This window comes from Aspergillus oryzae, chromosome 6, assembly GCF_000184455.2.
Source record: "Aspergillus oryzae RIB40 DNA, chromosome 6".
In the NCBI taxonomy this organism is placed as follows: Eukaryota; Fungi; Ascomycota; class Eurotiomycetes; order Eurotiales; family Aspergillaceae; genus Aspergillus; species Aspergillus oryzae.
This window is the reverse complement of record NC_036440.1, coordinates 1,757,392-1,770,754: the sequence shown is the minus strand read 5'-3', so window position 1 is coordinate 1,770,754 and position 13,363 is coordinate 1,757,392. Positions and strand designations below refer to the sequence as shown.

At 46.8% G+C, this 13,363-nt stretch overlaps 5 protein-coding genes across 5 annotated transcripts; 3 read left to right on the top strand and 2 right to left on the bottom strand.

The window, feature by feature from the left end:
- Window positions 1-12: 12 nt before the first annotated feature.
- AO090020000022 (ubiquitin C-terminal hydrolase 37) lies at window positions 13-1,587 on the top strand (the record flags this gene model as incomplete). Its single annotated transcript, XM_023238189.1, has 4 exons — window positions 13-190; window positions 531-723; window positions 793-977; window positions 1,034-1,587. 4 exons carry the CDS (start codon window positions 13-15, stop codon window positions 1,585-1,587), a joined length of 1,110 nt encoding a protein of 369 aa, XP_023092670.1.
- Window positions 1,588-2,644: 1,057 nt separating this feature from the next.
- Window positions 2,645-4,270, top strand: AO090020000024 (putative oxysterol binding protein (Orp8); the record flags this gene model as incomplete). The annotated part of the gene is made up of 6 exons (XM_001824352.3): window positions 2,645-2,730; window positions 2,808-2,884; window positions 2,959-2,998; window positions 3,055-3,124; window positions 3,186-3,245; window positions 3,320-4,270. The coding sequence occupies 6 exons, from the start codon at window positions 2,645-2,647 to the stop codon at window positions 4,268-4,270; spliced, it is 1,284 nt and encodes a 427-aa protein (XP_001824404.1).
- A 648-nt stretch (window positions 4,271-4,918) lies between these two features.
- Window positions 4,919-8,781, bottom strand: AO090020000025 (condensin subunit YCS4; the record flags this gene model as incomplete). Its single annotated transcript, XM_023238187.1, has 6 exons — window positions 4,919-5,092; window positions 5,158-7,536; window positions 7,590-7,731; window positions 7,783-7,906; window positions 7,960-8,498; window positions 8,546-8,781. 6 exons carry the CDS (start codon window positions 8,779-8,781, stop codon window positions 4,919-4,921), a joined length of 3,594 nt encoding a protein of 1,197 aa, XP_023092671.1.
- Window positions 8,782-9,420: 639 nt separating this feature from the next.
- AO090020000026 (serine/threonine protein kinase CDC7) lies at window positions 9,421-11,145 on the top strand (the record flags this gene model as incomplete). The annotated part of the gene is made up of 4 exons (XM_001824354.3): window positions 9,421-9,688; window positions 9,769-10,228; window positions 10,292-10,352; window positions 10,462-11,145. 4 exons carry the CDS (start codon window positions 9,421-9,423, stop codon window positions 11,143-11,145), a joined length of 1,473 nt encoding a protein of 490 aa, XP_001824406.1.
- A 287-nt stretch (window positions 11,146-11,432) lies between these two features.
- Window positions 11,433-12,461, bottom strand: AO090020000027 (ubiquitin-specific protease OTU1; the record flags this gene model as incomplete). The annotated part of the gene is made up of 1 exon (XM_001824355.3): window positions 11,433-12,461. The coding sequence occupies one exon, from the start codon at window positions 12,459-12,461 to the stop codon at window positions 11,433-11,435; it is 1,029 nt and encodes a 342-aa protein (XP_001824407.3).
- Between the last annotated feature and the right edge of the window lie 902 nt (window positions 12,462-13,363).

Below are 13,363 nucleotides of genomic sequence, written 5' to 3'. Positions count from 1 at the left end.
GGTGCATGACACATGACTTTGCGTGTTAAACGACGACGGTTGAGTAGACAGCCAACTATGGTCAACCAATTGGATAACTCCGCCAATGACCCATGTCGGCCAGCAACGGCGCAGGAGAAGGAAAAGTGGAATGGCTTTTGTGAGCTGGAGTCAGAGCCTGTAATTGTTTTTATTGGTAATCAGTTTCCCTGTTGGTGCTAACCCTCTCTAAGGCTCTTTTCAATGTGATGCTGCGAGAGTTCGGGGTGAAAGGCGTCAAAGTGCAAGAAGTTGTATCATTAGATGAAGAGATGATGGCATTCTTAAAGTAAGGAATATTGAACATGGTGCACCGTTTTCTACTAACCGAAGCACCTTCGGCCTCATAGCAAGCCCGTCTATGGTTTGATTTTCCTGTTTCGTTGGCGGGAAGATGATCCCGAGAAGCAAGAAGCGAGCTGCCCAGAAGGGCTTTGGTTTGCAAATCAGGTCGGTTCGACTCATTGCCTCCACCGTTCTTCTAACGCCACTGAGGAACTCATTGCTGATAGTTCCAATCCAGACCACTAGCAATGCTTGCGCTAGTGTGGCCCTACTAAATATTGTCAACAATATAGAGGGCCTCGAGCTCGGGGATAACCTACAGCATTTCAAGGACTTTACGATGCCATTTACTCCTGCGCTTAGGGGAGATGCGATCAGTAACTTTGATTTTGTCAAACGAATACATAATTCATTTGCAAGGTTGGACTTTGCTAACAAGCCTTTGGTCATTTCTTTCCGCCACGAGGAGTGTATCTGACCTTAGTATAGGAAGATGGACATGCTCAATTCAGATCTCCAATTAAAAAATGAGGCGACATCTAGGCGTTCTCGTTCCAGTAAGGGCAATCATGATGAAACTGAAATGGACGCAGGGTTCCACTTTATCGCGTTTGTCCCTGCGCTGGGGAAAGTCTGGAAGTTCGATGGCCTGGAACGCCAGCCCCAGGCACTCGGTATGTGAAGGGCGGCATGAGAAGCCTACGATACAGATCGCTGACGTGAGTCACAGGACCTTGTACCCCCAATGAGGATTGGTTGGGATTGGTAAAACCGCACCTTATTACCAGGATGACTGAATATGAAGAAGATCAGATTGAATTCTCAATCCTCAGTCTCGTTAGGGACCCGCTTGTAGACCTTATTGGCAAACTAGCCGTCAATATAAAGTGTCTGGAGCTGCTTAATCAGCGCTTAACTACCCAAGCTCCTGCAGTGGCCCACTCAGAATTGCCGTTTGCAAGCCGCATCCTTGAGAACACTATTCTGGGGCCGGATAAGTCCTTTGATATGACAAGGGAGTCTATCGACCAGGCAATTGTTCCGGTGGTATTGGAGAGGTACAATTTGTTCTCCGCGCAAGAAATCGTCGATTTCCAACAAAAGCTGTGCAATGAACAGCAGGCGTTACGAGCTGCGATTCGAGACGAGCAGCAAACCCAGCGGGCGGATGACGACTATGCGGCGGGGAGGAGGTACGATTACGGGCCAGCTATAAGAACATGGGTGCGATTTTTGGCCCGCAAAGGGGTGATTGAGAGTTTAATACCAATGGGGGAGGTATGATACGGCGAGGGGTTGGGGGAGGAGGCAAAATGTTCCATGTGGGTGTGTCTTTCCTGTATTCCGTACTGGAGAAAGATACTGTCGACAACCGTATACTGGTAATGGTATAATATGATGTTAAATGAAAAGGTGAGCCAGAACAGAAAAAGACCAAATTCGTTACTAAGTAGGTACCAATTCAGCAACACGCCTGGAGTAGTTAGATTAAAACGGAAGAAGGAAATGGAACCCATGGAAAACAAAGTGGTTCGCTGACTGGGAGGACCTCGTGATGCGCCGATTGGTTGTCATCTAATCTCTTCCATTGATTGTATTAATGTAAAGACAACTATGAAACTCTAAAACTATTCCTGAGTTACTCAAGGACTTCGTTGTACTCCGTACGTATATACGACAAATGTCCTGCTTGCACTGTGAGATACTTATATGGTGATAGCTGCTACTTATCCCTGACAGCTGATTTGGCAGCCAGATCACTCAGAACAGAATAGCTCTCTATGATTACCGCTTGGTGCAAATGATCTTATTATAAGGTAATGCCCCTGGGAGCTTCTCTCCCTCATTCTTCTTTTTGTTACGTCCGTGAAATACCGTAACGGTGTACGTAGTACTTCTTAAGATACATACAAAGTGTACTGCAGTACTACTAGTAATAACCCCAAAAGATTAATCATGTGTCGGTGACGTACGGTCAAGGCAACCAAAAGAAAATACAGAACGTCACCGCCTCTAGAGAAAGTCGTCAACATAGAACTTTCACCCCCGTTTTGTCACAGCCCGGAGTCTGATTTAGGGGTCTCTTTCTTTTTGTTCTTTTCTTCTTCGCTTCTTCTCCTTCTTCTTCGCTCTCCGTGGATTGAGACTTTAGCTGGTTGCTTATCCTGATAACCATCCTTTTTCGTAGCGGGGGAGCAAAAGGCAATCAATCCCTTCCTTGCATTTGGTCGCCACACCAATTCTGCCCATCTTTTTTTTTTATATCGCTGTTCTCCCCAGCCATACATTTGCCTACTCACAAATTCTGTCTGTTTCAGCCATCTAAAAGCTAGATCTCGCTATGTCTCCCGCGACAGCATCGGATGCTCCAGAAAACACTCCCGACGACTCCTCCAAGCTGAAGACCTTCCTTTCTATTTTGAAGAAGTATGTGTAGATGGCGGTCTCGTTTTTTCATATTTCTGGTCGATCCATACTGATTTGATGGCGCTGTGGCTCTATAGGTTTATTGGGGTCGCTGATATCGCCTCTGTTCGCTTTTCATTACCTGCCCATCTTCTAGAGCCGACGCCCAATCTAGGTAGGTTGTCGCCATGAAGCTACGCTGGTGCCCACTTAACGAAATGATCACTGACTAGGTGGGGGATTTGGCAGAATACTGGAACTACTTGGATAGACCAGAGACCTTTGCAAGGTCAGCAAGATAGCCAATCTTTCACCAGGGCTCGTTTTCTGACGGGAGAGTCACAGCATTGGTCAGTCAGACGATCCGCTGGGCCGGACGCTTGAGATCTTAAGGTTTTGGTTCACAAAGGACTTGGTACATCTCTCCGCGATACTTCTGTTGTTCTGAGAGACCAGTACACTGAAAGTTATCATAGAAATACATCAAGGGCAAGCCGTGCAAGCCATATAATTCTACCCTCGGCGAATTTTTCAGAGTGAGTTTGACTTCTCTACGAAGTATTTATATGTCTGCTTGAATATTGACTAACATATACACACAAAATTCCAGGCTACTTGGGATGTCGATGCTACCCTCCCAGAAGTACAGGTACATTCTAAGCCCGGGATAGCAACTGGAATCTCCGCCGCGAAGGACGGCAATGCTGAAGCGGTCAAAGTATGCTACCTGACTGAACAGACATCTCACCATCCACCAGTATCCGCATTTTTCATCGACTGCCCGCAACGAGGGGTTTCAGCACGTGGCTTTGACCAAATTAGCGCCAAATTTACAGGCACAAGCATTCGCGTTGCCCCTGGGCAACACAATCTGGGAATATTTGTCAGAATCGCCCCGAGAGATAACGAGGAGTATCAGCTGACCCACCCTGCTGCCCATCTGGGTGGCCTGTTGAGGGGTGCACTGGCCATAACCGTATCAGATACGTGCTACGTAACTTGCCCCAAAACACGCATCAAAGTGATTCTACAATACCTGGAAGATGGCTGGATTGGCCGAGCTCAAAACAGGGTTGAAGGAGTGGTCTTTCGATATGATCCCGACATGGACACCACGACAAAAATTAAAGATGTGCCAGAGAGCGATATTCTTGCCAAAATTAGCGGGTCATGGCACGGGCAAGTCTACTTCACCTTGGCTGGGACAGGTGAGCCTCAGCTTCTAATCGATATCGCCCCTCTTTTCCCAGCCACCAAGAGTGTGCCTCCTGAGGGGAGTCAATTGTCCAATGAGTCTCGCAAATTTTGGTCCAGCGTTACCGAGGCGATAGTAGATAAAAAGTATAGCCAGGCCACCAGGTGCAAACAAAATATTGAAGAGAGGCAGCGGCAAAGGGCTGCTGAGAGACAGGCAAAGAATGAGACATGGCAACCTCGGTTCTTCACGGACGCTGTTACTCCCTTGGGCAAACCAGAGTTGACTGAAGATGGGCGCAAGGCTCTTAAGGGGCTCTATAATGGTGACTACAGCTTGGAAGAAAGTGAAACAAAAGGTGCATAGATTTACTACTCTTCTGGTTGTGACTGTACATACATACATGAACTTGACGTATAAGACGAGAGGCTACGAAACAGCCCTTGATCTACCATTACAAATTACATTTGGAGCTTTCTTGCTTCCTGATGATTTTCTGAGTCCGTACATTGTTCTCTTTATTTATTGCTGTGGTATTGCATTAGTGCCCCGAGTAGATTGAAACTTCTAGAAGCACGGGTGAACATACGTAGAGCCAAGAATCTTGTTCGTTTCCCCCGCATGTCAAGTCTAAGCTTGGGTCGATATTGACCATGAGATGAGTTATGACGAAAGCGAGCGCGCTACTACCTACCTGTAAATGAACAAAAAAAAAATCACAGAAGGCATAACCGTTATATAAGCTTATATATAGGTAGAATCAGCTGGAATTGCATTTGATTATGACCTAGGTTAACTGAAAATACATTCAGCAAGGGGACAGAAAATGAATACGACCACAATAGCCACCCAAACGATAAAGAGAGATTAGAGTAATCATAAACTCAATGTATTGCTCACATAGGACCACCTATTAGTTTCTTAAATTGCTCATAACTGCCAAATCCATGTTCGCCGTTGCGCCACCTTGAACCGCTAAGGACACCAATTGACGGGTTGAATGATATGGTTGACTTAGGTACTGGCAGTGACTACTTTGTTAAACCCCCCACTCACTATCTTCGTTATCTCTTCATTCTTATGGGGCAGCAGCGACAAGGCGTAGGCTACATCATTCCATTGCCGCTCGGTCTCGCACCGTGGAAGTCGAGCAGCCAACTTATCAGCCAGTTGCCGGGCATGTTTCTCCTGCAAAGCCACAAACAAGATTAGAAGCCGTGCATGGGAAAGACGAGTATACTTGAAGTACTCACTTTTTCGATGAATCCGATTAAGAACCTGACAATACGCCTCAATGAAGCCTCTTCAAGGTTCCGCTCTGCACTCAAGAGACTGAACATATCAACGAAGTGATTGTACACTGCGTTATCCTTGCTAGCTAGCTCCGTGAAGAACATGCGCGCCAAATCAGCAATTCTCTTGTCGTTATCTTCCAAGCACTTGGCCATCTCGCCTAATTGGCCCTTGACTTTGACCTGGCCTGCTAAGATGAGAAAAGTTAGAGTCATGAGGCATGTGCGCTTGACAGAGACATCGTCATCATTGAGCCTGCGGTATAGGAAGTCTGTGTTCTCGTCAATAAGATGATTGAAACACACTGCCATATCACCAAGCGTGATTACTGCATTGCTACGAACGATTGGGTCTTCGGAACGTTCCATAACAGTGATTAGGAGAGGGAGGTTTTTCTCGCAGTACTCCGCCGAGACACACATTAATTTGGCCATACACAAAGTTGCTGCAGCCTGAAGGTTACGGTCAGGGTATATGTTGCTGTTGGCGCAAATTTCGGTAACCAACGGGCCAAAGTTGGACAAGAGAGACTTATCACCGTAGAGCAGTTCTCGCTCACGGATGTGGGCCATGGCATCTGTAAAGTCATCTTCCGTTGTTCCACCGATAAGATCAAGCTCATCGCCTTCGGTGGGGTCTTTGTTCATTTGGGGTGCTGCAGTAGATGCTTTGTTTTTCTCCTGTTCCGCCTTGCGGCGCTTGAAGTCAAGCTCGCACAACTCGAGGTGTACTATTTGTTTGATTGCAATATGTCCAACAACGAAAAGCAGTTGGGAGAGTACAGCGGATGACGGCTTTCTGGTGGTCGGGTTGTCTGTCGAAGCTGTCCCGGGACGTTTCTCGTCCCCATCGCTAGTACCTTGTGAAGAAGAGCGTTGTGTTTGTGGCTGGAAGACAGACCTGGTCTTTCGCTTGAGAATATCAGAGCATAAAACATCTGGATGTTTAGACAGTGCGTATATGGCACTAATAGCTTGCTCTGCCACACCATACCATTCTTTATTGTCAGACACGATCTCGACAATGGCCGCGAGTTGGGTGAGAATCGCGTGGTCATTAGTTAATTTGGGAATACCGACTTCTTTGGACTTCGCCTGTCGACCCGGCACCATCCGTCTCAGGGCAATGCATGTATATCTCGCAAGAACAAGGTCTGCCATTCCCAGACTCCCGAGACCAATCCGCAGCATTGCCTCAATCTCTTTGATAACCACATCGGGATCAGCCAGAGCAAGCATGCCAAGGACGATGATAGCGCCCCGGCGTTGGGTTTTCGAGATCTCCTTCCTTTGAACACCATATACCTGCCACAACTTCGCAATGACTGCATCTGAGATATGACCGGCCTTCATCATAGTACTTAACAATTGCTCAAGACATGTCAGCTCAGCGGGCGTAGAGCCAAATGTCAGACTGATCATGTTCCGAGCAACGTAATTTGCCGCATCGTTGGGGCTAAAGGAATCTGGCGCTTCGAAAAAAAGACCTTTGTAACAGTCAATGAGATGGGTTTGTACACCTTTTCCTTCGTCGCTGTTGCCTTTTGTCCAAATAAGTCGGAGCATTCGTCGAATTCCACTACGGGATGTTTCCACCTTGTATGCGTCAAGCACAACAAAAAAGTCCATGGCTTCTATAGCCTCACTCTTATTCCTAGACGACAGCAGTTGTGTGACAACTCCAGAGGCAGTATGCAGAACCTCAATAAACCGAATGGCTTCGTTGTAGTATTTTCTAGTCAACTGAAGCCGTGCTAGTAGTTCAGATGTTGCGGCTTGCTCAGCGGCCCTTTTCACCGCTGCGGCCTTCTCTTCCTCAGTCATGCGCGGGGCTTTAGAAGGAGATTCGTCTGGCATCTGCGTTGCATCATCTAAGAGCTCGCTATCAACATGTGAGGCCTCGCCACCGTCGAAACCTGGTGTCTCAGGGGGGCGGAGGGAATTCAGTTCGGCATCAACAGCATCAAGCCTGGCCATCCACTCTTTATAGGAGAGCTGTCCACCATGCATGATACTGAATGGGTGAGTGGACACCAGCTTGGAGAGTAATTTGATTGCGTTTCGTCGTACGTTGCTACTCTTGTCTTCCAGACTTCTCGCCGCCAGCTCTGCAACTGCCTGCCGCCTTTTTGGGAACTTCTGATCCAAATCGCAAATCCTCATATACACTTGGATGGCACGGCACCGACAGTAGGGGTTAATATCTAGGAAACGTTCCTCGAGCACATCGAAGAATGCATTAATCTGGGTCTTGTAATTGTCGCTGCGCTCTTCTTGCCGACTAAGGTCAGCAATAAGGTTCCCGCAAACCTCGATCACCGCACAACGAAGGGTATAAGACTGTGGCTCAGTCAGATGTCATCACCCAGATAGAAAGAGTAAGATGGTAGTACTTCGCTGTCAAGCTGCTTGGCCAAGAGTGTCATTTGTTTTATGATCAACCGCGGGGCAAGCTCAGAAAGCTTTACGATGAACGCAGATACCGACTTTGGCCCACGTGTATCATTGGAATTAAACTCCTTATTTCCAAGCTCCCTGTTACGTGTTAGTTGTCATCCGAGCAGTTCCAGTGTATGAGTTTAATACTTTAGTATCTCATCTGACAGTTGAGGATAATCATATTGCTCGGCAAGGATGTGCAAAAATTCGGCCATAGGCTCGGACAGATGCTCAAAGTATGTTAAGCTTTGTACGATAGATGTCTGGGCGCCTTCATTATGGGTCAACTCCGTTGAGGCAAACCAAATCATCATGAGCACTCACCAAAAGCATGGCCATGATGTTTGACCGCAATACATAGAACTTTGAAGGCGTGCATGCGAATAGTCATACTTTTTACTCGCTGCTCACTCTCGAGGATGAGATAGATCGAACGTGTAAAGAGATTAATGAATGTGTCGCGGTCTGATGTAGTCAAAAATATCCTGCTGAGCTTGAGCTTCATGACCTTGCACATAGTCTCCATAGAAATCTGTATTTGGGCTGTCCAGTCCCAATGACCATCTCTCATGCTGGCTTTCGACCGGCCCGACTTCCCTACGCCTCTCCGAGCAGGAGCAGCTTCCGCAGGTCGCTCTGCCGCCTTAACCTCCACAGCAGAAAGTGCCCATTGTAGTAAGAAACCATACATTTCTAGTAAATGCTTATGGTGTTGGACGCCATCCGGTTCGTCGGACTCGAGGTCTCCATGGACAATATCCGCTTCGACGGATAATCCTGACACGATGAGGTCGAGAAGCTTGCTCAGGGACCTTATGGGCAAGATTGAGCAGTGTCTGAGAATTCGAGCTAAGGTTAGGATTCTTTTCGAGCTAAGAGTTCGGGAGATGAATCAAAGGGCCGGGCGCACTTTAAGAAAAACTGTAAAGAGTCGAAGAAGGACGGCCTGGCTAGACCTTCCGGGTTCTCAGCTACAGCATCGACAATAGGGTTCAGAACGTTATCAATTAATGTAGTGGACAATTGGTCCGGGTCGGCTTCACATTCCAAGAGTTCAGGTTCAGCATCAGCGGTAGGAACAGAGGTCGGGTCACTCAAATAATACTTAAGTGACTCGTTGATATCGAACTGAGCCCTGTCCTCCATGGTGGAAGCGACGGCGAGGGATATCCTCGAGGAGCGTGTGGGAATGAGTTAGACGGATAATGGCTGTCGTGGGGTAAAAGAGGGTTGGAGGGATGAAACAGGGTCAATGCGGGCGGCAGGCTTTGTTTGTATTTTCCCTCTTCGGTGATAAGATAGCGCTCTTGGATCGTTGTGTAATAATACACCTTTGATACAAAGTATTACATCACACTTCCAACAGATAGGCTTCCTCCTGCCACCGTAATACTGCCTAGGTAACCTCGCAGTGGTGTATTTCATGTATCCATAGTATATCCGGTACAGTCCGTAGATCGTGGAGACAGTAGGTAAACAACAAACATAACCTTACTTAATCAGGAAATTTTTGCACACTTTTGCTCCATGCTCCGCGGTACTTGTTCATGAACCATTTCTGAAACGTAGAAACTGCAACACTGCATCATCGGATATTCTCCACGCACACACAGACGCGCCATGAACTAAACATCCTTCGTGTCATACGCTATCCATTATATCTCTGTCCTTCTGTCCTTCTGCCCTTCTCAGATTAATACTATATACGAAACTTTTACAAACAATTATCCCCTTCTTTGATAAAAACCCGAGAAGCCTCCTGGCGACTTATGCCTTCGCGGTACCATGTCCACTCTCCACCCAGCGCCTACTGGTATTTTCGAGGTACAGAAGCCGGGCCCTTCGAGACCACCACGCGCGCCAGCAGGACCTAGATACGCAAGAGATGATGATGCAGCTACGGACAGCGATGCGTCAGTGATGGAACATGAAGATGAAGACCTCCAGGACGAAGAAGACGTCGACGACTCAGTAAAAGAGGATATGAAGAAACTTGAGGATACATTTCCCGGAATTTCGGATAGATTTCGCTTGGTTAATAGAATTGGTGAAGGTACAGCAACATTCATATTTGCATATTTGCTTGCTGTTTTGCGTTTGGCTTCCCTTAGCTGACATATCGCAAATCTATAGGCACTTTCTCTACCGTGTACAAAGCGGAAGATCTGCTGTATGATCATTACAGGAACGATTGGGATATGTTTCAAGGCCAACAATGCGACAGCTGGACGAGCCCTCCCTCAAAAAGGCGACGTGTAGAGGGAGAGCGTGGACAATCCTTGCCTACCAAGCGACGGAAACCTCGTTATGTTGCCCTAAAAAAAATATACGTGACTAGCAGTCCATTTCGTATTCAAAATGAACTTGAGCTGCTACATGACCTCCGGGGTTGTCGATCCGTATGCCCTCTGATCACAGCCTTTCGATACCAGGATCAGGTTGTGGCGGTCTTGCCTTTCTTTCCCCATACTGATTTCCGTATACAATACCGCACGTTTCTGGTTGCAGATATGCGACATTACTTTCGGTCCCTTTTTACCGCCTTGCACTCTGTCCATAAACACAATATCCTCCACCGCGACATTAAACCGACGTAAGAAGACGCGTTTATGGATCTGTTTTGTTTTAGTTTGCTGACGATCGAGTGACCCCGCAGCAATTTCCTCTATAACCCAAAAATCCGAGAAGGTGTTTTGGTGGACTTTGGGCTGGCTGAGGTGAGTTCATAACTAGGAGGGGAAATAGGAGAAAAAACCAAAGGAAGATAAAGAAACTTTCCCATAGTGAAATGTCATTATGGCCGTATTATCTAACCACCGAGTGTAGCGCGAGGGGTCCGAGTATACCGGCACGTGTCTATGTGCCAATCCAAGCTATGTCCGTCGCAGTCGATTGCTACAGAGCTACTACTCCACCCAATGCTCAACCTCGACGTTGTCGGCCGGCTACCCGAAGAACGATTCTAGGCCATCGAGACGTGCTAACCGGGCAGGAACCCGGGGTTTCCGTGCGCCAGAAGTTCTTTTCAAGTGCACATCCCAGACGACGAAGATAGATATGTGGTCGGCAGGAGTAATCCTTTTGACTTTGCTTGGTCGTCGCTTTCCTTTCTTCAACTCTGCTGACGATGTTGATGCTACGATAGAAATGGCTAGTATTTTCGGGACGCGTCGCATGAAGATGGCGGCAGCTATGCATGGGCAGATATTTGAAACGAATATTCCAACGATTGGTGAAAAAGGATATAGTTGGGAGAAGCTTGTAAAGTGGGCCAGCTGTGTGGAGGAGTTGACTGAGAGCGAGAAACAAGCAACTCGCCTTCTGGCGGGTCTCATGGAATTGGATCCATACAAACGCTTGAGCGCCAGAGATGCCTTACAACACGAATTCTTTACAGACCCCATAGAACATGACGTTGAATGGGGAGGGAATCCCGAAGATAGTGCTGACTCTGTAGAGGAAGACGAAGCGGAGAAAGATGATGAGGCTGATGAGGTCGCAATGATATAAAATCCAGAACAATTTATGATAATGATATCTTCTTAATGAGCTCTAGGGAAACATTTGTCCCAAAAGGTCGCCCGGTCACTAGTTCTATATGTAAACTACAGATTCGCCGCAATTGCTTTGGGCCTCGCTCACGCATCGTGCATTTCCATCTTTGTTCAAAAAGGCTTTAGAGAAACGTCGTGTAGATGGTACAACCGGTCGTACTCCGATGGCGGTACATATCACTCATGATTCTATTCGGGCACTATGGTACTATTTGAGTGTTCATCTCGCTTGACCTGTTACCGTTAATCTTGACTGGCCTCCCCAAAATTGTAATGGCCAGTCTGCGTTGCGTGCTGAGTGGCGCCCTTTTCTCCAATGAAAACCCCACCACATGTATTGCAGCGAATACGGAAACCTGCGGTATCAGTATAATAGTGCTTACTCTGCAGTACCTTACAGAGCTCTAGCGCTTTCTCTAGCACAAAAGGATCTGCAGCGTCAAAGACCTTGGTGTCAAACTCAGGAGGTGCATACGCATGGGTGTGAGGAGGATCGGACGGAGATAGCGCAACGGTATCATAATGAATACCCGAGTAAACTAAGATACAGCGAGTTGGTAGACCTTCGTTGAATCGATCAATGCGGAGCGTTTGTACATCGATCGAGCAAATCTCGATACCGAAATGCTTGCTGAGGATGCTGAGTTCGATACCTCCACCCCACGAATCCTCGTTCTGTATCCAGCGGCAATAGTCGTCTGGCTTCTTCTCTAGCACCGCTTCCGAGTAGAGGCCCGGATTTTGTTGGATAGTTTGTGCGACGACAGACCTCAACTCATTCATCGCATCCATACCACCCATGAGAGCACTGCCCACAGCGCGGAACAGACACGAATTGTCGTCAGGCATGATGCGTAAGACAAAGGTACCCGCATGTTCAAGAGATGGAATTTCGGGTGGATCATCTGAGATAGCGCCACTGGACGTGTGTGATGTCGGAGGCTTTTCGGGTGGCTCTTGCGAGATGGGTGTTAACCCCTCATTACTGGGAGGTACTTCTCTCTTAGTTACCAGGAGTTGTTCCCCATCCAGCTTGAACCCGATATCGGAAATCCTCTGGTTTGGTTGAAGCTCATCCAGCAGAAAATGTTTGAGATCGGGGTATCCATATTTCACATCGTAGGCTGTCAGTCCAGTCTTATCCACAATCTGAGTTCGGAGTTCGTTCACGGTAGCACTATCATCAAGAGTGACAGTGGACTGTCCACCTGGTCCACGGATACGAAATCTCATCTTAAAAAGTGGGTATTGATATACCGGAGCTTGTGTCATGAATATGAGAAGGAAAAAGGAACGTCGGATTTGAGGGGATGGGAGTACCTGATATTGGCAATTAGGATTAAAAACCGCACTCACCTACTAGTGGGGCGAGGTGGGAACACGAAAAAAGAGGGGGGAGAGCTCTAGCCTTCCTCTTCCATTCTATCGCTATCTCACGTATGCCCAGCACCAGTGATAGTTTGCGCTGCGTATATCAAACAATAGAAATTTGGGCGATTAGCTGAAACAATAAGATTCTTGATTATTTGTGGAAGTAAGGAAGAAATAGCAGAAGAGAAATTTTGGTTAGTAGATCAAATGATTGCACTTGAAACCCAACATAATGGGAAGATGACATGAGGACACGCTAGTTGACGGAACTTCTCATGTTTTAGGCTAATATCAATGTGGGGAGATAGTGGATTGATGCTTGACATATATCTGGATATGCAACAATTGATAGCAAACCAAGTACGTACTTAGTAGCATGCAGGTGGTAACCATAGAGTGCATAATTGTTGTCGGCTGGTTTTTGACCGTGATGGTTGTTTCAAGCCTGCGGAGAGGTAATGTAAATACCTATAGAGATATACCAACCTATGTATTTCACGTTTTAGTATGTAGTACAGATAAGTATCTATATATATACCTATATACTAATGGATCTCCCAAGTAGTCGAATGAAATAGTAGCACTCCCTATATTCAGAATATATTCATGATCCTTATCGATCGCCTAGTACTCCGAATGGGGTCAAAAGTATGTGCACTGGTATATATGCTATGCTAGCATATATTGTCCAGCTATGTACTGTATATACCGAACTTAGTATGGTTGGCAATCACTGAGGTGCCCTTTAGCTAGTACTTACATGGATACTCTCTAAGCACTGTGTATAGGGAGTACTGTGTGTA